This window comes from Podarcis cretensis (assembly GCF_951804945.1).
Source record: "Podarcis cretensis genome assembly, chromosome: 6".
In the NCBI taxonomy this organism is placed as follows: domain Eukaryota; kingdom Metazoa; phylum Chordata; class Lepidosauria; order Squamata; family Lacertidae; genus Podarcis; species Podarcis cretensis.
The window spans coordinates 61,788,233-61,814,188 of NC_137175.1; the positions used below are offsets into that span (position 1 = coordinate 61,788,233).

A 25,956-nucleotide genomic window follows, 5' to 3' on the forward strand; every position below is an offset into this window, starting at 1 on the left:
TAATTTTGAAGATGCATTTTTACAAGTTCCAGTAACTCTTTGCTTGCCCTGCGACTTCTTGGGTACAAAATTTCATTGATAATCGACTTCTCAAAATAACACCATTATGAGAAACAGAGAACGAATTGCATATTTGATGTACAAGATCTAGAGAACAATCATCATATTCACTAATATTTCAGACAGTAAGCTTTATTAAAAGAGCACAAGTGGAAGATGGAGTGAGTACCTTCAGCTCATTTGGAAATGAAGAATTAATTAGAAGTATAAACTTTTCAGATACTGACTCAGTAAGAACACCAGTGGGTGAATGAACATTATTAGGCATGTACACTCATGAGCACTGTATTACTAGCAACAGTTACAGCTCCTTTAAGTAATCCAGCAAAGGTTCCAGAGGTATGTCTTGTCCAGGACGGAAAGGTCGAAAAGCTTTATCAATTTTCAGTGGACTAAGGCACAGATCATAAATTTGATTGTAGTTATGGATTAGACGCTTGGCTTTTTCTTTTTCCAACTTGCCTGTATGTATTAGAGAGGAAAAGAGAGAAAGAGGAAAGGAAAGAGGAAAAGAAAGAGAGAAAATATTATCTTCCCCTTTGGACAAAATCAGACTTGACTATTGAGCAAATGCAACCCTGGTAGTCTGTTCACACATAATATCAAAGCACAGGGTTAGCCAATGTGGTGCGCTCCTGATGTTAGACTAAAGCTCCCATCAGCCCCAGCCAACATGGCCAATGGACAGGGGTGATGGGAGTTTTAGTCCCAATAACATCTGGAGGGCATCACATGGCTACCCTTGTGCTATATTTCAATTCTTTACATCACAGCCAGTTGAAGATTAAAAACAGGCTGCTGTTGGACCCCTCATTAAAAGCAATTTGGAACAAAAATATTTATTGTGTCAACCTAAATACTGCCAAGGAGTGAGTTGATCCTCTGTGCTCATAATTATAGGCCGATAATGTGCTACTGCCTATTTTCTTCCCTTCAGACATTAATGGATAAATATGAGGTTGACATGAAATACAAGCCAAATACAAAAGCCATCTCCTTAGTGCAGCAGCCCCTTCTCCAACCATAACTATTCTTACCTGTGTTTTTCACATCACACAAATAAAGAGCCCTCTCCAGTTTTCTGAACCGGTCTATCCAGGCATCTTGTTCCTCAGCATCAATGGAGTCGTATGTGACCTCCTTCATTTGCTCCCAAGTCTTGCCAGCACAACGGTTGGACCACTCTTTGTCCTTTGTCCAAATTACATCAAATTTTCAAAAGTTTAGTAGTTGTTAACTTTCTATGAAGATGGAGGAGGGGATAGCATTCTGTTTAAAGTATTGGCTCCTTCAGATCCTCACTAGAATATTTGGGTCAATTTATTGGTTAAAAATTGGGAGATTACATTATGTTTTGCTTCTATGACACAGTCATTTGTGTGATTTGGAAATTGGAGTCCAGACACAGGTTATGGGAATTAGAATCCAATAAAAATATCTGGAGGGCCATGAGATTTCCCATCTTTCTCTAAGAGTGCGTTCAGATGTGGGGAATATTGTTAGTTTTCCTGATTATAATGCTGTGGTTCTTTCAGATTTTATAATGTTCCTTTCACACAGCACTACCTGTTGTGCTGTGGAATCATGACTTGTTGACCTAAATACTGGCTTGTTGCACCAAATTTCATTCACACTGTAGGTGTGGTTGACAGAACAATGAATGTCATTGAACCTAATTGATATTCCTCCAAGCCTTTCCACATCTGCATGCTTCTGTTCCCTCATGAAAACAGCAGAGAGGAACATTATGCCGGTAAAGGGACCCCTGACAGTTAAGTCCAGCTCCTAACTACTCTGAGGTTGCGGCGCTCTTCTCGCTTTACAGGCCGAGGGAGCTGGCGTTTGTCCGCAGACAGTTTTTCCAAGTCATGTAGCCAGCGTGACTAAGCCGTGTCTGGTGAAACCAGAGCAGTGCACAGAAGGTATCCCGCCGGAGCAGTACCTATTTATTTACCTATACCTAGGTGGTGCTGTGGGTTAAAGCCTCAGTGCCTAGGACTTGCCGATCGAAAGGTCGGCGGTTCGAATCCCTGCGGCGGGGTGCGCTCCCGCTGCTTGGTCCCAGCGCCTGCCAACCTAGCAGTTCGAAAGCATCTCCGGGTGCAAGTAGATAAATAGGGACCGCTTACCAGCGGGAAGGTAAACGGCGTTTCCGTGTGCGGCTCTGGCTCGCCAGAGCAGCAATGTCACGCTGGCCACGTGACCCGGAAGTGTCTCCGGACAGCGCTGGCCCCTGGCCTCTTAAGTGAGATGGGCGCACAACCCCAGAGTCTGCCAAGACTGGCCCGTATGGGCAGGGGTACCTTTACCTTTACCTTTTATACCTATTTACTGTAGTGCAGTACCTATACCTATTTACTGCGTGCTTTTGAACTGCTAGGTTGGCAGGAACTGGGACTGAACAACGGGAGCTCATCCCGTCACGGGGCCTCAAACTGCCAACCTTCCGATCGGCAAGTCCAAACAGCACAGTGGTTTAAGCCACAGCGCCACCCATGTCCCTATTATGCCGGTATGCTGCCCCAAATTTCATTGCTTTACTCCTGCAATTTTCTTGGTTAAAGGGGCAGCAAACATATTTCTTTTCTCCTGGAATCAAATAACTTGGGAATAAATACTAAATGTGCACTACATTCCATTAGTTTTCAAGAAGTGGCTTTTACATTGTAATGCAGAAACCTCAGGGAAATTGTCATATGAATGTAGCCCTAGACAGTACTGGGCAAATTGCTATCAACCTCATTTCCCTCTTCAGAGAAACAAGGCAGACAACAATGGTCTCTTTACATAGTTGCATTCAGGATGGGAGCAGATGAATGTGATAAACTCCTTTGGAAAGAAGAGTGATACAAATTTAATTACTGCTACTACTACTATTAATAATTTCTGAGTTCTTTTGCTAGACAAGGTTCTAAGCAGTATTAAAGCTTTCAAGTACAATTTCACAGTCCCATTTTACAAACCAGACTTTCTTAACAATTTGTGGATGAAACAATATAGTTTTGAAAATACCTGAGAGTCATCTTCGCTTTTCTCCTTGTTTCCTCCTAAGATGAAAACAATTGTGAGGTATTTTATTGTTTATTAGTAGTTGAAGTTGTATGATTTCCATTTATTTGGAACAGGCCACTCTCAGATATGACATGAAAACTAGTCCTGTGAACTCTTAACACTAATATGATTGGATAAGCTCAACTTTGATTTGGTTTTCAGCCACCTTGACCTTGAGTTACCTTTCTAGAAAAATGTTGGGGAAATGTGTTAATCATCACCAGACTTCAATGAGCAAACTGTGCTCTCCAGTGGCTGAACCACACTAAGTTGCTTCTTGTTCTATGACAGGGGCTGGTGTCTCCAGCGCCAACTGCGTGGTGGGCCGGAGGGCAGGGGAGCGCATGCCCATACGGGTGTGAACACGCTATTTCCAGTGCACTTCCGGGTCAGAGGAGCACCGGAAATAGCTTCTGCGCATGTACATGGGCCTCCTCCAACCTGGATGTGCACCGGAAATAACGCTTGCGCATGCGGACAAGCTATTTCTGGTGCTCCTCTGACCTGGAAGTGGGCAGCCGCACAGCGCCGGTAAGAGCTGGTGGTAGCAGTGGGTGGCGGCGGTCGCCGCAGGCCAGATAAACGAGTCCCTTGGGCCTTATCCAGCCCGTGGACCTTAGCTTGGGGACCCCTGTTCTATGAGATGCAACCTCCAGATATTTTGGACTACAATGCCTACCAGCCTCAGCCAGCCTGGCTGATTGTCAGAGATGGGAGCTGTATTCTAAGACATCTAGAATGCACTACATTGACCTGTCATGTGTCATTTGTACCTACAAAATCTGACCTGCAACAACCTCTGGCCCTCAGACTAGCAGCAAGTAGCACAATTGGCATAGGATTTACAGATGGCAGTCACAGTCAAAACTCCAGTTGCAATCAAATGTGGAAACGCATGCAAAAAAGAAGCTAGATTTTGTGTGCATAGCACTAGGTGGCCAAAAAGCCATGAGTGCAAGCAAATGAATGTTGTGGGGGTAGGAGGTTCATGGTCCAACCCTCCATGCACATAGGCTTTATCATCACCAATTTTCCAATTGAGACTATCAGGTATTTGGAAGGGGTCAAGATTTAGATCCTCTGCTCTCCTCCATAGCAAATTGGCCTATGCCAATACGGGGTTCCATTTACTATTCACCAATGGAGTTTTGTGTGTGCCTGCACAGTGCTTTGTGAACCGACTCGTGCCTCAAACTAAAACCAGCAAATACTTACATGTAGAACACAATTCCATTTGTCATCTTTCCTCTCAGTTGCAGCCATTGATGGTTTTCCATCCCACATCACTGGCCATTACCGTTGTAGATCCAATAACACTGTCATATCTGAAAACCTACGTTTCACTTGCTTATACCTCTTTGGACTATATGGCATGGCAGCAGGGTGTGTATTTCAGTTAAGAGGGAAGAAGTGTGTGTGTGTGTCTGTGTGTGTGTGTGTAAATAGTAGCACATGCCTGGGCTTAGGGAATGCTTACAGGACTTCTAGCCAAGATGTGAATTTGCCTTGGGCAATGGGAGATACCATATCCTGGACCAGGTCAAGGAGCTAAATCTGAATTAGGAATGTCCTTTAGCTGAACCACTAAAGGAGAGGCAACTCTGGTAGGTTTTCAAAACAGGTTGGAGCAATGGTGATGGTAGCAAACTAGGATGGCATACAAGAAAACAGATCATTATAAAAGTGGAAAACCTGTAGACTTCCATATAATGTTGGACTCCAACTCTCACCAACCCCATCTAATATGGCCAATGGTCAGGGATGATAGTAGCTGAGTCAATAACATGTGGAAGGCCACAGATTTCCCATCCCTGCCCTATAAGATGTCATGTACGATGCAGCCACAGGTCCTCAACTAGTAGCCTTCTGCAAGTGCAGCTTGTTGTGACTTCTTAAGGAGACTAGTTCATTTTTTCCCTATTAAACTGTCACCCTCACCTACATCTGTCTCTTTCACTTATAATGTTTAGTAGCACTCAGTTCCGTAACCTTCAGTTTATATTTAAAGCCCTGTGGTGCTTGATCCTTGAGCAAAGACCTGTAATTTCTCATCTGCACTGATTGGACAATGTAGTAAGTTATGGATGGTAGGCCAGATTGTGAGGCATAAAATTAAATTGTGGGAAAGATGAATCAATTCCCAGGAATGAATAGCATTTCTAGTTGAGAAGACAGCTGGTTTGCCTGCAGCCAGATGGTTAAAGTTCAAGCCCAACTGTTGCATGCTGATCAGTCTCTGTAGCAATGATGGCTATTGGCTCAACTCTGTGCTTAGTCACCTCCTGAATATTAAATATCCCAGAGAGCTTTCTAAAGATGATTAGATTAATTCACTGCCTAAGTCAATGTCTCACATCCATCACTCCTTTCACCATTTTCTTTAAAAAGAACCAAAAACCCACAATTAGCTAGTACTCTGTAAATCACATGCCCAACATTATAATTGTTTTAACAGGTGCATTGTAGTGCCTTGAGGAGCAGTATTATACTACCTATTTCATAGATCTTGTGGAAGTGTTTTATAATACCACCTCTGCCATCTTTCTAAGAGTGCAACATGAAGTACCCAGCAATTCCAGAACAAAGTCTGAAAGTTGTCTTCTACTTTTTAATACCTAAGTTTAGATTCAGATATGAAAGCTAATGGAAGATAGACCTATATGGAGTCTTCATGTTGAGAAGCACTTTGAATGGCCAGATGGTGTAGAGAGAGAATTGTTGTCACCATCATTCCCCGCTGAACAGCTTTGCTGAATATATTGGGAAATGAATCTGGCCCAGATAGATCTTTGTCCTGATCCAGGTTAATATTTAAAATGCTATTTATAGGCAAAATGTTCTCTGGATTGCTCCCAAAGTAATGCATAGGAACAAGGCTATTATTATGTTTACAGGATGTTCATAGTTCTCACATGATAGCCTCTCTTTCTGAAGTATTTATCAAGGATGACTCACTCTAAGTTAGTATTTTTCATTTGTTAATTATGTTAGTAGCATGAATGTATTATATTACTAACAACTCATCTGGATTCTTTCACCTCAAGCAAACCTTTCACCTCCTTGGGTGAGACTTCCCAGGTACATTCCAAGTGGATTCCAAGTACATTCCAAGTACATGGATTCCAAGTACACTCCTCAGTGCATGTTGAAGTGCTTCAGTCTAGTGAAAATAACTTGCCCATTTAATTACTGATAATTTCAGGGAGTGGTACCCTAACTGGAACTCCTCTAAGAAAGCCCAATGAAATTTCCTTAGTCATTATACCATGTAATTCTTGCAGAAAGTGATGTAGGTGTAGGAAATCCCCAATAATTTGTTAATTCTGTCTGAGGCAAGTTCTGGACTGTGATGTTAAATTCCAAAGTGAGCTTCTGTGGTTTGAAGGAGCAGCAAACTGTCAAGATTCATACTATCTTCTCAGTGAAGATGTTCCATCTTCAGAGCTGATTAGCAGAGCTATTGCTAATTTTTGTTAATATATTGAATCTGAACTCAAGTCAAGGAAAACTGTTGGCTGTTAGGATTGTACTACTCATCTTCCTAACTCTTTAATTTTTGCTGCAGGAGGGTATTAGGAGATAGTGGAAGTGATCATCCACCATTGGAGAGGACCTTGCTGCTCTGCTGAAACCATGGTGATTGAGAACCTGTGACCAGCTGTCTTCCTACTGGTAGTATCAAGCACAGGTGCCTGAAATGAGGGTGCTGTGATGGCAGGGCAGAACAGAGCTCTGGATCAACTGGATCCAAAGTTTCTCTAACCCCTCTGAAAGGGGCCTGATGGGTTCTTCCACTTGCTACAAATGATATATTTCAACAGCCTTCTCCAGAAATGTAAAATGTTGCCACCTTGTAATATTTAGGTATGACCAGAATAACAGCAACTGCATAGCTTACTTCTGCAGACGGGCAGAGCAGGGTTGATCCCAGCCTGGACTTTCTTCAGAAACTCCACAAACGTTTTCCATCTACATGAGGAAACATCTCAAGATAAATGCAATATTTGAAAGTGTATTTCCTGTTCATTAGGTTTTCCTTCACATCTTTCCATATTATAGTTATAGAGGGAGATTATATGTAAGCAAAATCCAGACATTAATGTAATGTTCATTATAATATACATAATATGATATACAGTAATATAAATTGCCCTGCTTTGCTCTGTGATTAGCTCTCTTGTTTTTGCATTATGTGAATCTTCTATCATTCTCAAATGTTCACCTTTTTCTCATTCTCCTATTTATGTACAGGTATTTATTTAAGGGAATTTTTTGAGAACATATTCTACAAAGTGGCTCACAACTTATTTAAACACAAAATAAATCTTTTTAATATACATGTTATAGCAATATTAAAAACCAGCAGAGATAAAACAATAACAATAAATTCAGCCAGACATTGGCATACCAGTCCCAATTTATAGCCTGAGTTAGCTAGTAAAGATCACAGACAAAAAATGTAAGCCTACAAACCCTGGTGAAAGGATGGGAAAGATGAGGCTGCCTACATTGAAATAGATCAGATTCCATAGTTGTGGGGCAACCATTATGAAGGCTCTGTTACAAGTACCTGTAAATCTGATTCTATTCACCGGTGGACACCTAAACAGGCCCTCTGGTCCCAAACCAACACTTTGAATTTTCCTTCTTCTGCAAGTCCTTTCTTATGCAGATTTTCTTATTAATCATTTATTTATTTATTTATTTATTTATTTATTTATTTATTTATTTATTTATTTATTTATGTTTTTCTAATCTCTTCCCTGTGCTTCATTCTACTACACTTGTTCTTTATAAATTGATAATTGTTGGAAAATTCTGCTGTTTGCCACTGGTCTCCTACAGCTTCATTAATCTTTGACCCCGAAGGCATAAAGCCAGCACTCCACTTTGGATCCAGTTTGGAGTCAATTGGATGAGGTTGTGTTTTGGTGTGTCCTTATGGCCTCCCTGGGTGAGTGTTGATTACTCAGTTTGGGAGGGCAGGAAAAGTGGGATTTGCAGCACCAGACTTTGGCATCAGTTTTGGAGGGGAGCTGTTCCGGAATTTTGGGGTCATAGGTTAATGAACAAGCCTACTAAAATACAAGGAATTACTTTGTCAGCTTTTGATTACATGTCTGGCATTTACTCTAACATGCACACATATTATGTTCCCCTGATTTTTGCCAGAAGCTGAAATATCTTTTTTAGTCAAACCAGTAGCTCATTTAGTCTGTCAGTAATGATTATCAGGAAGTGTGTTGCCCATTGTTCTTAGCAGATGGTGTGTTGTCTAGGTTCAAGCAATGGTCTTTCCCAGTTATGCTACCTGGAAACTGACCCAAGGGACACAGAGAAATGATTCATACCTAGAATCTCTTTTGCACAAGGCAGATAATCTGTTCATGAGCTAGGATCCTTATGGGAGAACCTTCTAGGGAGTCAAGGGCAGACTCCATAACAAAGGAAGCAATGGTGCTTAAGAAGTTAATCCTTTGGTTATTCTATTTAATGCAGTCAAGAAATCTATGGACTTCCTCCTGGAGTTGTTTCTCAGCTTATTTTTTCACATCGTATTCACTTTCCATGACAGGTTAAAGAGAGAGCATTACTTTGTGCAATGAGATTAATCTCGCATGACTGCTATCAGTCATGGTGGTGTATTGATCTTAAGCACATTTAATCACAAAATGGCTCAGAGCTAGATTCTTGCTAATTACTGAAGAGTTTCATTCACAGTGGAAGCAGAGATTAAAATGGGTAATGCATAACTAAACCAATGACTCTGGCACACCCCATAGGTTTATTTTGTTTATATTGGATTTAAAATCTTTAAAAATGTAATTCTGGGTATTGCTTTGCTAAATGATTTTTCTTATAAGAAAAATCATTTAGCAAAGCGGGTTCTCCTTCATGGAGAGCACATGTTGTGGTGGGGGCAACCATGACATCCCCTGTTGCTGGGAGGGTTAGTATGGATGTCCAAGAATCTGATAGGGCACCTCCAATTGTTACTGGGGAGAATTTAATGTTGCAAAGTTGATTGACTGTTGGGGTGCTATTTATTCACTGCGTGCATCAGATTACCCGCCCATCCTCCCTATATTTAGGGTTGTTCGTGGTGGCCTGCTATGCCTGTCATGGGGTCGTCTGCTTTGGGGCAGGGGCCTGGTAGGAGTTTTGTCCATTTGGCTGATTGGCTGGTGCCATTTGGTTTTTGCCTACTGCGTAGCAAATCGTCACAACTTGTAAGGTTGCGGTTAGGCATTGGTTAATTTTGGTTGGTGGAGGGGGCATGGTTGGCTGTGCCAGCACCTCCAATGATGCTGCTGCAAGGGTATTCTGGTAAAGGAGTCCAAAGGCTCGCCATGCTTTCGTCCGAACCCCTGGCAAGGGGCTAGGGCCACACAAGCCCCTGGGAGCATTTGGAGAGAGGTGAGAGCCTGGCCAGCATGAGTTTGACCAAGCTGCGGGAGGCAGTGGAAGACAGAAGTGCCTGGCGTGCTCTGGTCCATGGGGTCACAAAGAGTTGGACACGACTAAATGACTAAACAACAACAACAACAACAACGAGAGCCTGGTGCCCAGTTCTATTCTCTCCCCAAAAATGTTTACCCTTACTGACTTTCGCAGGCCTGCAGTTGTCAGTTCTGTTCCTACCTCTAAGTGGGAACAGATAGTTGCTAACCAATGCCTAGGCAACCACTCACATACTGTAATCAATAAAGTTGTGACCAAAATTATGCCAAAAAACCAAACCAAAACTTTTGTGTGAACTGTGTCTTTATTTGAGCGGGTCCTGGGGGTCCTCAACACACAAAGCTAAATATATTTGGGGGGGTTGCGATGGGGGGGGAGCTTTGGCAAGCTAGTGTGCAGTTGCAACTTATCTATTATATGTTTAATTTAGCAAAGGAAGACATAGGCATTAACACAGAGCTATAGTAAGATCTGTGCATTATGGACAGCAGCATTCAAGAAGCCACAGTTTCCCTTGAAAAAATCAGCAATAAAAACTAAGCAGAAGGGCACCGTCATACTATATGGTGAAAACACAATTTATTCCTCTAATTTAGCATGAGCCAAGTTATAGGCAGTGGATCACATCCAAGTAGGTTCTACTCAGAGTAGACCCATTGCAATGAATGGACATGAGTTAGTCATGACAATTAATTTCATGGGGTATGCTCTGAATAGAACTAACATTGACTACAACCTAGTACTAGCAGGGAGTATTAATGGTTGATATTGTACTAAGGATTCATAGCCACTCTATATAGGTGCCAACCAAGTGGTACAGAGAGAACTAAACCTTGAACCTCACAGGACTAAGCTCTTATACTGCACCTTCAGACTCCTCGAAAAAGGGCAAAAATGTGATGGAGTCTTTTGCAGATATGCATGGCAATGACAAGTATGATAACCTTCAGATCTAAATCTTAAGTGGTGGGTATCAGTGGAACCCTCTATTAAAAAGAACCACTTGTTCATCTGTTCTAGCTCAATATTGTCCTCAGTGATTGGGGACATTCCTAACCCTACCTGGGATTGAAACTGGGATCTTCTGCATGGAAAGCAGATGCTCTACCACTGAGCTATGGCCCTTCCTCATTGCATTTTTGCCATTCCTTCTTTCTCCATCACTGTGTGGCACAGCTGCACTCAACAAGGACCAGACTACAAGGTTAGTGGACAGACAAGACAAAACTCATCCCACCACCCTTTGTATGGGATGTCTTCTTGGCCTTGTAGGAGTCAAACTTTTGCGCACTCTGACTGAAATAACAAGGAAAGGAACGCATGCTATCTGGAAAATTGGCGGCATTTGGACAGAACCACCCAGCTGCTCTCAGTCCAGTAATACATGGGCTTATGCTTTCTCTCCAGAAGCCCAACTCTATAATTGTATTGCCACATTCCGGGTCTGTAGGATCAAGATGCATGCATAACGTACTGAAAGGAAGGAAGCATCTCAATAAAAACTCACTCTATTTTGCCTCTTTTGCCAAACTCACAGGTGCTAACCAAAGCTTCCAAGATCCCAGTGGGCAGAGTCAGTCCGTGCTTTTTGCAAATGATCTCTGTCTGCAAATAAGATATGTTTTGTTACTGAACACTGCTAGCACATCACAAGATAAAAACAAGTTTTAAGAAATAAGGCTCCTATGAAGTACTATAGTCAATGGGCATACACAATGAAGAAGAGCAAACTATGGCAATGCATAACAAAATATTGTTTGGGGAAAATTGTATTTTTTTTCAAGCAACTGTCATGTGAAAATCATAGTCCCAATCCAAGCTGGTGCTTTTGAGCTATGGAGACTGACAGAAATAAAGAGAACCTGGAGAACCTCTTGTTGACTTCATCCACCTCCAAACTAAGACCTTCTACATATGTTGTGTATAACTATGAATTGCCCCTGTAAATATATATTTGTTAGACTAGCAAAATGCCTCCTGGTAAAAGGATTATATACCGTGTGTTTTTGCATAAAAGTTTATGATTTTATGTGCAAAGTAAAATAAATACAATGCTTGGCAGGGGGTTGGACTCGATGGCCCTTGTGGTCTCTTCCAACTCTATGATTCTATGATTCTAAGGGACTACAGTCGGTAACATTTTTTAGGTAGGCTAAACCCACCTTTCACACTGGGACCAGCAACACATGGAACTACTTAATACCAAATCAGAACAGTGGTCTATTTAACACAGTATTGCGTAGAACAGGGACTTAATTGTTTGTTCAGACCAGCTTCTGAGTTCTCTCCTTCAGGTTGGATATTTTGTTTTATGTAGAGTATGTACATGTTGTCTTGTCTATATCCTGCTCTCGTGATATTTGGTATCAGCCAGGTGTGTTCTCATGGGATAAGAATGGACCTCCCCCTTCATCGGAGGTGCTCTGATGGGGAAAGAGAAGGGCTTGCTGTGGATATGGAAAGGAGACCTTTGTTCCACAAGATCCTAAGTTACCTCATCCCTCCAGCACATGCCCCCAAAGCAGTGTGAAAAGGACACTGAATTTCCCTCCATAAGAACCTGAAGGAGGATAGAACCCCCAGGTGATGGAGGCAAAGAAAGGAAGAAAAACTTTCTGCCCTCCTATGTGAGCCAGGCAGACGTGTATACTTGACAGATCACCTACCTTCAATTCTCCCTCACCTGGTAAGAGAGAATTGGTCTGTTCCTCAGTTATTTATTCGATCAACATTAGCTACCGGCAATGACATAGCCAGGATTCTGCCATCTGTAACAGCATTCAGGTGGAAATTGCTTAAGTGTCCGGGAAAATCTGGACATATGGCAACCCATGTCGGAAGTGTAGTTTTTGTCGAATTTCCCTTTAAAAAAGTTTTAAAACTTCATTTTTTTGAGATTTTGCATAAAAGGGGAGTTAACTTAGCACACACCCCTAAAAATATGAAATATGGCAACCCTACAAGCTGTATGGCAGAAAAAAAACATTTTGTTACTGATAATCCAGTCCATTCCTTTATAGTGGGAAAGCACTTCCTGAATATACAACTAGGCTTGTAAGCCACAGAATCCCTTTTTACCTCAGAGGGTGAAAGAAGACCTGAGCAAGTCTTATCTTGTAGGCTCAGCTCTCCTTTATGTTCCTTCAGGGTCTGCTTCAAGGCCTGGAAGGCATCTTCCGGAGTCCAAGAGCTGTGGAATGATAACGCATGTAACGAAGGGGCAATTAAAATGGTAATTGCTGTTACAGCCCTATAGCTCACTTTTGACATTTTCAGAAGTTGTATGAGTGCTTTCCGAAAGACCTCCATCTGAGAGGCCAATGGGGCAACTTACTCAGTAATGTAGAGCACCTGGTAATAAAGCCAGAGAGTATTACCACAAGGTGAAGAAGGATTAGATGTGAAACAAAACAGCCGAGAAATCTAGGCTTCCAGACAGCTATGACATCATAGCTTACAATTCACTCATGGAGCTGCAGGAAGTTCCTTGTGAACAGGAGAAGGGCTAAGCCTCGTCAAAGCTTCCTGGAAGCTACAATCTTTAATCCAGAGTTGGAGAAGCTTTTTTCAGCCTCCCAATCCACCTTCTGGGGGCTGCAGGGCCAGAGGCAAAAAGTGTGGGCAGAACAATAGGTGTAACACTTACGGTGCTTTTGTACAGCAGGCTGCATTCCCTCAGCTGAACACAAACCAGAAGATTCTATACACCCATCTCTTTGCAAACAAGCAAGAGACATTATTTACTCTGAGTAGAACCTAGGGGGATGCAGGAACCCCATCACTGATTTAGTGAAATGGTGGGTTTATAACAACAATTGACATTACTGCGAATATTACAGCCAATGCTTAATGATGAGAGCAGAGACCAGGAAAGTATGTGATATAGCAAATATGTCCCTAAGGTCATTTCCATCCAGATGAGGTACGCCAGTTTATGATGGATGAATACTTATACGCAGACTCTGACCAGCATCCTGGCTATACTTATGTTTTAAGAGACGCTCCAGAGCTCAGCTGCCAAAGCAGCAATATATATATCTCACATAAATGCACACAACTCCTTGCCAGTCTTCTTTGCCAAGGTTAATTAAGGGAAGTCTGTATAATCTCCACTGATGCATCCCAGCAGGCTGCAACGTAGGTGTTCACAGACTCCAAATATGTTTCCTTAGCAGAGATTTTGGATGGCTGCAAGATAAAATCTGTCCTCTTGAGTACTGCATGTTGTTGTTTTTTGTAAATGTCACAAGTGAGCCAATTTTTCATTTGGAATCCTTTTGAGTGGCTTATAATTACTGCACCTATTAGATCCTGACCAGATGGAAAGTAAGACAGGAAGATTGTTGGAAGGGTGAAGGAGTTTGGATACATTGCTCATTTATTAACTGTAAGGAGTATAGTGAAATTTAAAATAGAACCTTGTGCAATGATTCTCCATATTTTGACTCTTCCTTGGGAGGGCTTGTGTTTGCTGTGTCTTGCTTGCTGCCACTGGCATTAAAAACTGGAGCAATTTTTCATAATTTACCTGCATGAAAGACAAAAAGGTTTATTTTCAAAACACAGCTTGAAAACAGGGTTTTAAAAGAAACTGTCAAGAAAAGACAAAACTAGTGGTGTAGGAAAAGACTGATAACATTCATTGAATTAACTTCACTGATCACATTTTTGAGATATTTGTGACTATAACCAATAAAAGCACCCTTCTGTCCCCTTCCCAAACCCTAGTAAGTGCTGGGCTTTGGGAAGGAGGTGTGAGGGATCTGACAGGGTCCTAGAGGCCTCCTACCTCTTTCCCAAAGCCCAATTAGCCCTTTCCCAGTTTTAGGAAGGAGGAAGGAGGGCTCTAGGACCCTGCCTGAGCATTGCACCTTCTTGCCAAAGCCTACTGTCTCCTTTACCCAGCTTTGGGGAGGTGGCAAAGGGGCTGGAGGAGGAGTGTCAAATTTTGGCCTCACATAGGGTGCCATATTACCAAGGTCTGTTCCTGTTCAACTATGCAGAACATTCTTTCCTCACCTATCTTCTCCCCCAACCCTATACTGTATACAACATCAAAGTCTCACATCAAATGTAACTGATCTGTGAGAATGACTTTATGATCTGAAAATAGAAATGATGTATGTACTTCTGTAACCCAAGAAAATCTTTAATAACAACACTATTAACATTCTAAGTTTAAACGGTGTTGCTGAGTTCTGCTGTACATAATTAAAACGGTTGCATGGATATAATGGTTTACAATGACTGAGAAAATAGTTTTTGACCCAAAAAATAAATAGCCCACCTTTATTTCAGAGTTAGAATCTCCCCTGACCTATAACATCAATATTCCAAAAGTACAGGCAGGTCTTAAGAAATCCAATCTATTGAGCTCAACATTATTTTTGTTTAAAATGTTGTATTAACGTACCAGTTCTTGGTCATTTGCTTTTGAAAATCTCTTGAAAAGGAGTTTGACAGTGGGTAATTGCAGAGGGACTTCGTACTTTAAAAGCAGGTGGCTCAGCTGTGCCTGAGACAGAAGTCTTGAAACTCTGGGATCCAAAACCTTACATTCTTCCTGAAGTTTTTCTAATGTAGTCAGGTTCAAAGGGCACTGCTCAAGTTCTTTTCTGAGGATACCCAGAAGAGAATCATTCTCTTCATCCATTGGTTTTTGAGCGATATCCTGAGAAAAGGAATGCTTTAAAGTATGTGTAAGGTCTAGCAATAAATTTATTATTTGATTTCATATCTCTCATTTACCCCAAGGTTCCATACTTTTAATGCATTTACATTTACGTGAACTGCTTTATAAACTCTCTGGGCAGAAATTGGGGACAAAATAGCAAAGCCATGAAGTTTTGCATTCCTACATGTGTGGTAGGGTGATGAGGGGGACATTACACATACACAGTAACACCATACCAGTTTCCTGCAAGGCAGCTAGCTGTTACCCACAGTTTCTGTAATCAACTCCTGTAGAGTTGAGTCCTCACTTTCTTCACTGAAATTTTGGAAATTTCCCTCCCCCGCTTTTAATTCTCTTCAGCCTCCCTGATTGAAAGTATGGAAGGACAGTTAAGATGTGTGAGGTATGCAGTCTCCCTAGGGTCCACTTCTGAGTGACATGCATCAGATTATGCTGTAAGCATCTGAAAACAGCCAACCACCCTGATCCTAATAGCATTTACTTGCAAGTAAGTAAAAAAAAAATAGTGTAACTTTTTCCCAGATAATGTCAGTTTTGGATCAAACCCTTGATTTGGCCTTAAGTATTTTAAAACACTCTAATATGAAAAATGCCCAATAGTCACAAGCCAAACACCTGAAACTGCAAATTGCTTTGATTATACTTAAATTCAGTTACCTGTTGTCTTTCAAGTTGCTTTAAGATCTGAGTTTCCATGGATGGTTTTTGAAGAGTATGAATGTAGGACAAAGACTTGTCACCAGAGGGAGCAGTGACACAATGTGTATTCAGTGGTTTTAAACCCTTGGATAACAAACAAGCAGTTAGAGAAGAAGCAATCCAAGAAACACATTCATTCTGTAAAGTAACTGTAGGTATTGAAAACACTTTGCATGAGGAAAAAGAGCCCTAAAGTTCAGAAAACCTCTCGCATATCAAATATTATATTCTTTATAAACAAACAGGAGTTATGCATGGACTGGAGCGATCTGGATTTAAATAACAGTTCAGTCATAAAACTCACCTTTGGCCAGCCACTCTAGGCTTAGCCAAGGAACTCAGGGAATCCTAAGATCTCTCTAGGCTAAATGATAGTGACTGCTCCAAAGATAAATGCTTTGTTTTGTAGCTTTGCAGATTTCCTAGGACTTTCTTGCACAAATATGACACTCTCCACTGCTTCATATATGTAACTTAACTGGTGGAGTTACTCAGAAAGAGGTATACCCCCCATCCTTTCTTTCAAGCATTCTTTAAGTTATTTGGGATCAGTGCTTTTGGGTGGGGGGTTGCAGGGAGACGCATACCCCTAAACATTTTGTGAATCTAAGTTTGGCCTCATTGAGGGGCAGTACTTCAATATGAGTAGGAAAAGGAGAGTACCCCTAAATATTTTTTTTAGAAAAAAAGCACTGCCTGGGATTGAACCCAGGATTGATCCAGAAATTATCCCTCTCAATGAACCATGGCTCATTTTTCAAAGTTACCGGTAATATTTTGCTTACTAAAAGGACCAGATACAGAACTACCAAGCTGTCAGTATAAATCAATCTTTGAAGGTGAGAACTCATGATATAAAAGGTAAAGGTACCCCTGCCCGTACGGGCCAGTCTTGACAGACTCTGGGGTTGTGCGCCCATCTCACTTAAGAGGCCAGGGGCCAGCGCTGTCCGGAGACACTTCCGGGTCACGTGGCCAGCGTGACATCGCTGCTCTGGCGAGCCAGAGCCGCACACGGAAACGCCATTTACCTTCCCGCTGGTAAGCGGTCCCTATTTATCTACTTGCACCCGGAGGTGCTTTCGAACTGCTAGGTTGGCAGGCGCTGGGACTGAGCAGCGGGAGCGCACCCCGCCGCAGGGATTCGAACCGCCGACCTTTCGATCGGCAAGTCCTAGGTGCTGAGGCTTTAACCCACAGCGCCACCTGCGTCCCGAATTCATGATATAAGAATATATAATAGAATTATAGAGCTGAAATACACCTTGGAGATAATCTAGTCCAGGGATGAGGAACCTGTGATCCTTCATCTGTTCTCGGATTCCAATATGTTCCTCATCCCGGATCAATGCAGTAATCCTGAAACTAGAAGAAGAAGAAGAAGAAGAAGAAGAAGAAGAAGAAGAAGAAGAAGAAGAAGAGTAGGAGTAGTAGTAGTTTGGATTTGATATCCTACTTTTTCACTACCCTAAGGAGTCTCAAGGCAGCCTAAGGAGTCTCCCATGCTTGACAGGTAACCACCCAGCTTCTGCTTAAATATCTCCAGTGGAGGAGAGCTCACATCTTCCTGATGCAGGCTGCCCCACGGTCAAATGTCTATTATGGTTAGGAATGTTTTCCTAATGCCTAGCTGAAATATCCTTCCTTGCAACTAACCCAGGGGCTAGCTTAACTGGTGATAATACATGTAAATAATAAATAAATGCCCATCCATTGGTTCTCCTGTTCTGCAGAAGGAAGGAAGGAAGGAAGTTTACCAAACACATAATACCAAAATACTAACAATGCCAATTATTTTCCTGCCACATGTTGCAAATATTCCAACACTGTTACATACAGTATTTAAAAAATAATAATAAAATTTTGCTGCAGCTCTGATTTGTATTAACTGATAGTTTTTGCTTTAATTTGTGAGCATGTATATATTAAGATGGTGGGGAGATACAGGATCCCAGTCAGATCAGATTATAACTTAATATGAGGAGGTCCACTGTTTGGATCTACTGGATAATATACAGTCCCCTCTCTAAACAAATGGTGATTCCATATGATCATGGCTGCCAATATTAGATTATAGACTCCAGACATTGCTAGACTCCAACTCCCATCATCACTGACCATTGGCCATGCCAACTGGAGTTGATGGGAGTTGGAGACCAGCAACATCTGGGCTAACCACAGGTTCCCCATCCATGTTATAATAGTCTGTTAGTTATAATATAATACAGGCCTTATATTATAACCAATGTAAAATCCAGATGTCTATGAGCCAAAACACCGAAGAATGAGAAGAGATGTTTACAGAATGGGAAAGTAAGAGAAAGATCCAAGTAAAAAAAAAGCAACAGGTATGAACTGGAAGCATAAGCAGTCAAAATTTTAATATAAGGCAATTCTGTTTGGAGGAGTTGAAAGTTTTGTGATGACAATTGTTTTTTGATACAGGAGTTCTCTCATCAGAATTTGGTAGCAACAGAATGTTCTTTTAACTGGACACCACTGTCATTATCATCATCATTAGTAGTAGCTGTCATAACAATAGCCACAGTATTAGAAAAGATACCTATTAACCATTTATGTTGTTGTTAGTTAAAGAGTAAAGTCTGATGCTGAGTATGAAACCTATAATAAGCAACCAGTACAGTTGCAGCGACTCACTTTGTTGTCCACAGATCTGCTATCACTTGTCTCTCCTTGTTTAGACTTTTGTTCTTCCTTTTCACCTTTGTTCTGTTGTTCATCCCTGAGACCATAATGGATCTGTTGACAAGGAGGCCTATTGAGCCCTGGAGGGTTTCCATGTGCCTGTCTTGCGTTGTGTGGAGCTAGTGTCCTGAGCATGGACTGTGTCTCAGTTTTTACACCCTCCTTTGCTTTGCTGTCAGGAAACAAGCATACAGTATCTTTACAGTATACAGAGGCAAATACGTACTCGCGTTGTGGAGCAACACCAAAAATATTTGTTTCCTGGAACATTTGCTGGTGAGAAAGAAATGTAGTATAAAGGAGGTATGTGCTATAATAGTTATAATCACTTTATGTTCAGTTCTGAATACTATAATCTCAAGGAAGAAACTTAATACAGTTCCACTAAACCTTGTTTATATGCAAATTTCAACAAAATGGTACCAGTTTATGAATTTCACTTTTCTCAGAGCTGTGTGCAAAATGGCAGACAAACAATTTCCCAGTGTGACATAAGAGGGATTTGCAGAAGACTTGCTAAAATCAAGTCAAGACAACAAATATGAAAGAAATCGAGTCTCAGCACATTTGTTCAGCCAGCGGAGGATCAAAATAACATGGTGAAGAAGTAGGAAAGTCCCATCCCATTGTCACACAGCCTCCAGCGAAAATTGTGCAGAGGCCAGTTAGTGTAATTTCCAGCAGCAACCACCAACCAGTCACCAAAAAAGGGATGGGTGAGGGCAAGGTGGAAGTAAGGCCTGAGGAGCTCCAAATTGCCTGCAAACCACAGGTGTCCACATTTTTCCCCCAGCTAGAAATTACTCCTCTGTACAAGAAAGTGGCAAATAATCGTGTGAGGCTGGCCTCCATGTAATCAGGTGCTTGGTTGATAGTCGTGGCTCTTACAGCCGGCTATATATATATATATATATACACATACATACCCCACCCATCTGGTGGGGTTTCCCCAGCCACTCTGTGCGGCTTCCAACAAAAGATTAAAAATACATTAAAACATCAGTCATTAAAAACTTCCCTAAACAGGGCTGCCTTCAGATGTCTTCTAAAAGTCAGATAGCTGTTTATTTCCTCAACATCTGATGGGAGGGCGTTCCACAGGGTGGGTGCCACTACCGAGAAGGCCCTCTGCCTGGTTCCCTGCAGCTTCACTTCTCGCAGGGAGGAAACAGCCAGAAGGCCCTTGGAGCTTGGACCTCAGTGTCCAGGCTGAATGATGGGGGTGGAGACGCTCCTTCAGGTAGAGGTCCCACAACAGTCTTTATTATTTCAGCAGCACCCCCAGATTCAGCACTTATTCAGTAGGACTTATTTTGAGTAGATATGCATAGTGCTGCACTGTTAAAAAATACTTCCTCGCATTGTATGACCAAGCTCTTTTGAAATGGAGAGGAATTCCAAAAGCAGGTTACATTATGGCCTATCACTCAGAGGAAGAGACATATTCTAACAGGACCTCTTGGGCATACCTTAAGTAACTCTTTGGATCCTGGCCATTATTAATGCCATTCTCTTTAAAGCATAAAACCAAGCTGTGCAATTAAACCTTTTGATACTTTATCAACCAGAAAAGAAAGTTCAGGGGTGGTAAGCCATTTATATTAACAAATATCACCGTGTTCCCATTTGGCCTTTCTCAGTCTGAAAAACACTTGCCCAAAGACCTTTGTTTTTTTATAAATCAGTGTCAGGGATGTGTGAGAATAACAATTCCAGAACAATTTTCTCCTTTCTATTAACTTGAGAGTGTTTGGGTTGTGTTCGAGGTAGCACTAAGCAAAGCTCTCTTGTCAGCACAAGGGTTTTTTCTTTGTGCAGTGGAAAGCTATTTCTATCTTCTCTCCTCTCATGGGTCCCCCCAAAACTTTCATGAGCAGATTGAGGGGTGGTGAGGAGTGTGTATCTCCACAAGGAGAGTGGGGGAATCCTGTTGCGGTAGTGCTAATCCTTGCACCAACACAACTATGTTGTTGAATATTGCCTTCTGTTATACTGGCTATAGTGCAATATATATCTTTCCCCTGGCGGCTGGTACACAAGCAGCAGACCCTGTGCTGAAAAACTATTCTGAGACTGCATCGGGGTGTATGTAGTGTTAAGAGAGGGGTAGTGCCACTAGTGGGGGACATGTTGTGCTCTTTCTGAGGTAATTTGTTCACCTTTGGTCCCTACCCTGCACTCAGCTCTCACCTAGAAGCTGTCAGCATGTGACAGCAGCCACACCCCAAGAAGTGGTTTCAACTGGCTCGCTAAACCAGGTGAGGGTAGCCAATGGGTCTTAACCCCTCAGTGAAATGGTACAGCCAAAGGAACAGGGTTTTCTTGTAATATGCTGTTTAAGATGTAGACTAGGGCTGTGTATGCTTGACAGTTTAAAGTCTATTTGATACATCCCATGGGAGCATCTTTTTTGGGTCGTTCACATGACATTGTCCTCATACAGGTTGCAACATACTCACCCCATTTCATTTGGATTTTCCCTATCCACAACTAATGTGGTGAGGAGGGAATCCAACATAAAATTATATAACCCCACTAATATATATCAAAAATGTTTCTTCCAGATAGCATACTTACCCATCAGTCTTTTCTACAAGGCACCGGACATATTTGCTCCCAATGATTTTTATGACAGTCTCATAATTTGCATTGAACCCATATGGAATGTTTCTGACTGAAGCCATTGCCAGCACCTGTTCGCTATGGAAGGCTACTTCCCTGTAACTTCAAAAAGCAAGAATTTAGAGGCTCGCTATCATCCCTTTTTCTTTAAAAAGAGAACTGAAAATTCATAGTTAGGATTCCCATATATATTTTTGGGCAAGGATCTATTCATGCTGTTGGTCTTAATTTTCACATGGCTATCTTTCCATGTGACCTATTGGGTTAACAATATGGCATGAGAGGGAGAGCCGACACCCCAAGGAAATTACAATTTAAATTTCATGTGAGAGACTGGATGAAACACAAACAGACAAGGCACAACAATGCTATTTGTCCTCAAAGAACTATATCTTTCTGTAGGAGCTGTCTTCCACTACAATGATTGACCCAAAGCCAGCACATTCTGATTCAATTATGGATACTATTCAATATAAAACAGTTGTTCAGTTTCTGCCTCAAACCCTGCACTTTTAGAAGGCTAAATTATATATTTTGAACAGTTAAAACACCTTCAGGAGGATCATTCACCTCTTGATATTGTGTATATTTGGCATGGACAGTTAATTCTAACACCCCTCCCGACCTATTCTTCTCGTTGTTGCTGTTGCATGAAGTAGTTAACAAGTTGAGAACAAGATGGCTCTTTCTTCCTCAGAACAGCACAGTCTGCACTTAGTAATGTAACAGCTTGAACCAGTCATGGCAAATTGAAGAGAGCTGTAGGCCTTTGTGGTGGGGAAATCATCAGAGCCCCAAACTGCCCCAATCAAAATGGCATGGCAGCATCTCTCCCCAACTGTTTACTGGGAAATCCCTGAAAAGACAAGCCAGCATATTCAGAACTCCTAGTTTGATTCTGTAGCCCTGCAAGAAGTGACTAGGGAAGAGGAAGATACAATTCCCCCCCCCCCCATGACCCTCTTGTGCTCAATTCAACAATCACATATAAATTGTTTTCTATCAAGGGCCATTGCTGAATGAGACAGGCAGCTGGTATCTACTGCAGGAATCAGATTGTCTTATTCTGAACCACTGGATTGTGCCATTGGCACACTATCTAACACAGAGGTGGGGAACCTGTGGACCTCCAGATGTTATCAGTCTCCAACTTCCATCAGCTCCAGCCAGCATAGCCAATGGTCAGGGATGATGGGAGTTCAACAACATCATGAGAGCCACAGATTTCTCATCTCTGATCTAACAACTTATTGTCCTCACTGCCAGAGCAGCTTCAACTTTCACTCATATACTCAAGATCACTCTCAGGAAAAACAATCGCATTAGGCTCTTCAACTTTTCTTTTCCTACATCCCTGCATCACGGTCCGATATCACCCACCTCTGGTGTATTCTCTGTGTAGCTTTGCCCTTTTATAAAGATGAAGGCAAAAGATTTCCAGCTGTAGCAGCAGCAGCCACCACCCAAATGAGTGAGCTGCTTTTCACATTCAGTCTGATGACAAATCTGCTGTTTCTAAGGACGCAGTGCTGTTGCTGGGCTGGGCTGGGCTAAGCTTGTCACTTCACAATCGGCCCCACAGGAGGCATGTGTTAGCTTGCAACTGATCGGGCTGGCAGATTGTTTGCCTGGTTTCTGAAATGCCAAATTCTCCGAAGTCCTGTGGGTTTGGCTACCCAAGTGGTGGCAACAAAGCCTTTCCTGCAAAACTAGCAGACTGAGCATTTAGAGCATTTAGAAAACAGCTGAGTTTGTCCAAGTGTACAAGAACAGGAATTAGCCATTCAAGTGAGCCTATCAGAAAAAGAAAAATGAAAAAGAAAAGAAAGTTGGCTATCAGAGCTTCAGCAAAAGTTGACTTTAGGGTCTCGGTTCATTACCTAAAACCACAATTTTGAGAACAGGAACAAAGAGCAAGAAGGAAAACTATTTGCCACTGAATGTAGTATTATTGCTAATGCCTCTTTTATACAGGACAAATTATTTAGTACATTGGCACTATTTCACAATGGGTTGATGATGCTGAATTTAGCCAGGGCTGTATGCACATCCTCATACTAGAGGATAAGTTTGTGATAATGGATTTGAACAGAGTTGTGGGATTCTTTTTTCAGCCCAAGGGTTTCATTCCCTTGTGGGCAACCCTCTGGGAACCACATGCAACGTTAAATAGAGGGACTGGCCTGGGGAAGCAGCAGATAGCGTAATGCGCAAATCAGGCCATTCTACGCCTCAGAAAAAAAATGCAGAAGTGGGGAGGCTCCTGAATAGGAGACCACATCCACTTTGCTCCTCCTCAGATGTTCTCCTGCTGTTCTGCCATGGTTTGGTTCAGTGTGTTGTCAGAACCCAGGATCATTGTTTAAAGTCACCACAGACTAACCACAAGCTGTAACCAAGGTTTGTTCCATGGTTTACAGCTCATGGTTTGTCCAGGAGTCTAGGTTCAGATGACACTCTAAGTCAGGTCAGCGGCAGAGCAAGCTGATCGGGCACCTGGGGCCGGGGCCAGTCACCCACAGGGGCACCACGGGGCCTCTGAGGAGTCTGTCTGCCTCCTCCCACGCAGCCGCCCTACAGCTGAGGGGGAGGCAACGGGCAGACTGTCTGGGGTGGCGCAGAGCCTGCGGGCACCCAAGCCACCGCGTCACTCCCAGGAGAGACACATGGTTTGGGCGTGCTGCAGGCCCCACGGTGAGTGCTGCCCACCATTTTGACACCCCCCTCAGTGGGGACACCTGGGGCAGACTGCACCCCCTTGCTACACCCCTGAGCCAGGTTATGATTTGGTTTAGGCTATGGTTTGTTGTGGTGAAACAGCAAGACAATTGGGGAGGTGTGCAGCAGCTAGGAACTCCTGTCTGAGAATGCTTGCACATTCATTGTAAACCAAACTATGACTTAGTATGATATGCAAACCAGGCCAATATAAATAAAAAAAGAATGACATATGAGAAGAATGTGAAAAGGCTGTATTATAAATTAAGACCTTATAACATTATCATAATTATTATTTTATATTTCTTACCTGTCCTTCAAAATACATGTGTGTGTGTTAAGGGGAGTTAATGTACATAATAACCACACATTGGGCACATTCACCAAGCCTTAAGGAGAATGTACACAAACGCCTTCCATGAAAAGGGAATTGTGCACATTCCTGGTCAATATACATAATCCTCAACAGGCCTGGAATGTTCATATCTCAACTGAATTTTGTACATTCTTTGGGCCGTATGCACATTCTCCAGTCAGAATGCATAGTCTCCGAGAAACATGTCACTACCACCCTATTTCTAGGCATGGGTGTATTTCACTTCAATTACAAATTTTATAATTTGCTTTTAAATACTCCATTGGAATGGCAGTGCTGGATAATTAGTTTAAAGTGTAGACCCATCTCATTGCATGGACAATTTTGCCACACAGAGATATGTTGAGAACTTTTAAGCCATTGGCCCAACTCAGTTGACTCACAAGGCAGAATTTAGGAGTGCATCTTCAAATCATGATATGAACCCGTTAGAGGCAAATGACAGTATCAGGCATGGATCTGTTTTGCAAAAGCTTCAGGCAACATCATTCCAGGACACCAATGCCCTTATATTAGAAAGGAAACGGATAACAGGAGCCCCCTTGCTGCTTTGTTCCCCTGTAGTTTTCATGGTTATTAGCAACCAAACACCATGTTTAGGAAACTTGGCATTCCTGCCAGGCTGCATGTCAAGGAGAATCAGAATTTTCATATCATCATCGCAGCATGGATTTTCCTTCTCCCAAACTACTGTAATTTTTAACCTCACAAGTTTAAGATTGTACCTTAACATTTGTGGGAAACAGATGGCTCCTGCAAGCTGCCAACCTGTTGTTTAAAAAGCCTCTTCCAAGAATTGTTTTCTACCCAGAGTCGCTTAGCATAATTAACCTTTCATGTGATTTAATAAACAGGAACAAACATTTGCCATATCATATTAATAAAGAGAGCCACTTAAGGACGCACAGAGTTGTTCTTTAAGTCCAGAGAATGCCTTAATTCCTTTATATTTCTTTTCACAGCATAAAAAAAATAATGTTCAAGACACAGGTCACCAATTAATGTTGCAAATGCTTCCAGCAGTAATGGATGTACAAAGGAAAAAATACAAACACAAAACATTCTTTTGCTGAAAAAATAAATTGGGTCTGTCTCAAGGCAACAGTAGATATTATTGTGGCTTAATTAACAGGGTTTTGGACTTCTGTACAGCAAGCTTATTCACACCATAACTTGACACTCTATAACAGCAGAGACCAAAGCAACACTGCATTATCTTGATGTGAAGAACATTTATTATATAAGGCAGCAGGAAAGCATATCATTGAGTCTGATGTGGTGAAGTGCAAAAGTGTGGCAAATAGCTTCTCACAGGAAAGTAACACAGAGCAGCAGGTGGGAAAATATGTGTTGTACATTAATAGAAAGGGAGAAAGGTTGTGTAGACCATTGTTCCTTGACCTTGGGTCTCCCAGATGCTGTTAGACGATAATGGCTGCTTACCCAGTCTTTGGGTAGGTGGCAGTTGCGGCCCCTCATGGCAGGCCCTTGGCTCCACAGAACAAAATGCCTCTCCATTGTGTGATCAGCTGCTGGAGAATTCCCCCAACTGGCTGCAAAGGAGGGC

The 25,956-nt window shown here is 42.0% G+C and overlaps 1 protein-coding gene across 4 annotated transcripts; it reads right to left on the minus strand.

Annotated features, from left to right (window-relative positions):
* On the minus strand, positions 1–24,506 carry LOC307219149 (uncharacterized protein C1orf87). 4 transcript variants are annotated; one of them, XM_079982150.1, is made up of 13 exons: positions 24,324–24,503; positions 22,676–23,089; positions 21,251–21,391; positions 18,626–18,845; positions 15,926–16,051; positions 14,987–15,244; positions 13,992–14,101; positions 12,652–12,763; positions 11,081–11,178; positions 7,010–7,080; positions 3,073–3,107; positions 1,098–1,251; positions 1–522 (listed from the first exon to the last, which is right to left on the minus strand). In XM_079982150.1, the coding sequence occupies exons 3-13, from the start codon at positions 21,355–21,357 to the stop codon at positions 362–364; spliced, it is 1,452 nt and encodes a 483-aa protein (XP_079838276.1). In that variant the 5' UTR covers positions 21,358–21,391; positions 22,676–23,089; positions 24,324–24,503; the 3' UTR covers positions 1–361. The 4 variants fall into 4 exon arrangements, 3 of the variants coding, with proteins under 3 accessions (XP_079838276.1, XP_079838275.1, XP_079838277.1); XM_079982149.1 differs by having other exon boundaries at positions 21,251–21,397; XR_013840308.1 differs by lacking the exons at positions 1–522; positions 1,098–1,251 and adding exons at positions 2,006–2,020; positions 2,420–2,889 and having other exon boundaries at positions 21,251–21,397; positions 24,324–24,506.
* Between the last annotated feature and the right edge of the window lie 1,450 nt (positions 24,507–25,956).

What these genes read in the sequence shown, in the direction of transcription:
- LOC307219149 (XM_079982150.1), bottom strand. Translation starts at nt 21,357, where the DNA reads ATGGCTTCAGTCAGAAACATTCCATATGGGTTCAATGCAAATTATGAG. An exon ending in AAGCAAATGACCAAGAACTG is followed by an intron (nt 14,102 to 14,986) that starts GTACGTTAATAC and finishes TCTTTCATGCAG; the next exon opens with GTAAATTATGAAAAATTGCT. An exon ending in GTCTTCTTTCACCCTCTGAG is followed by an intron (nt 11,179 to 12,651) that starts GTAAAAAGGGAT and finishes TCTTATTTGCAG; the next exon opens with ACAGAGATCATTTGCAAAAA.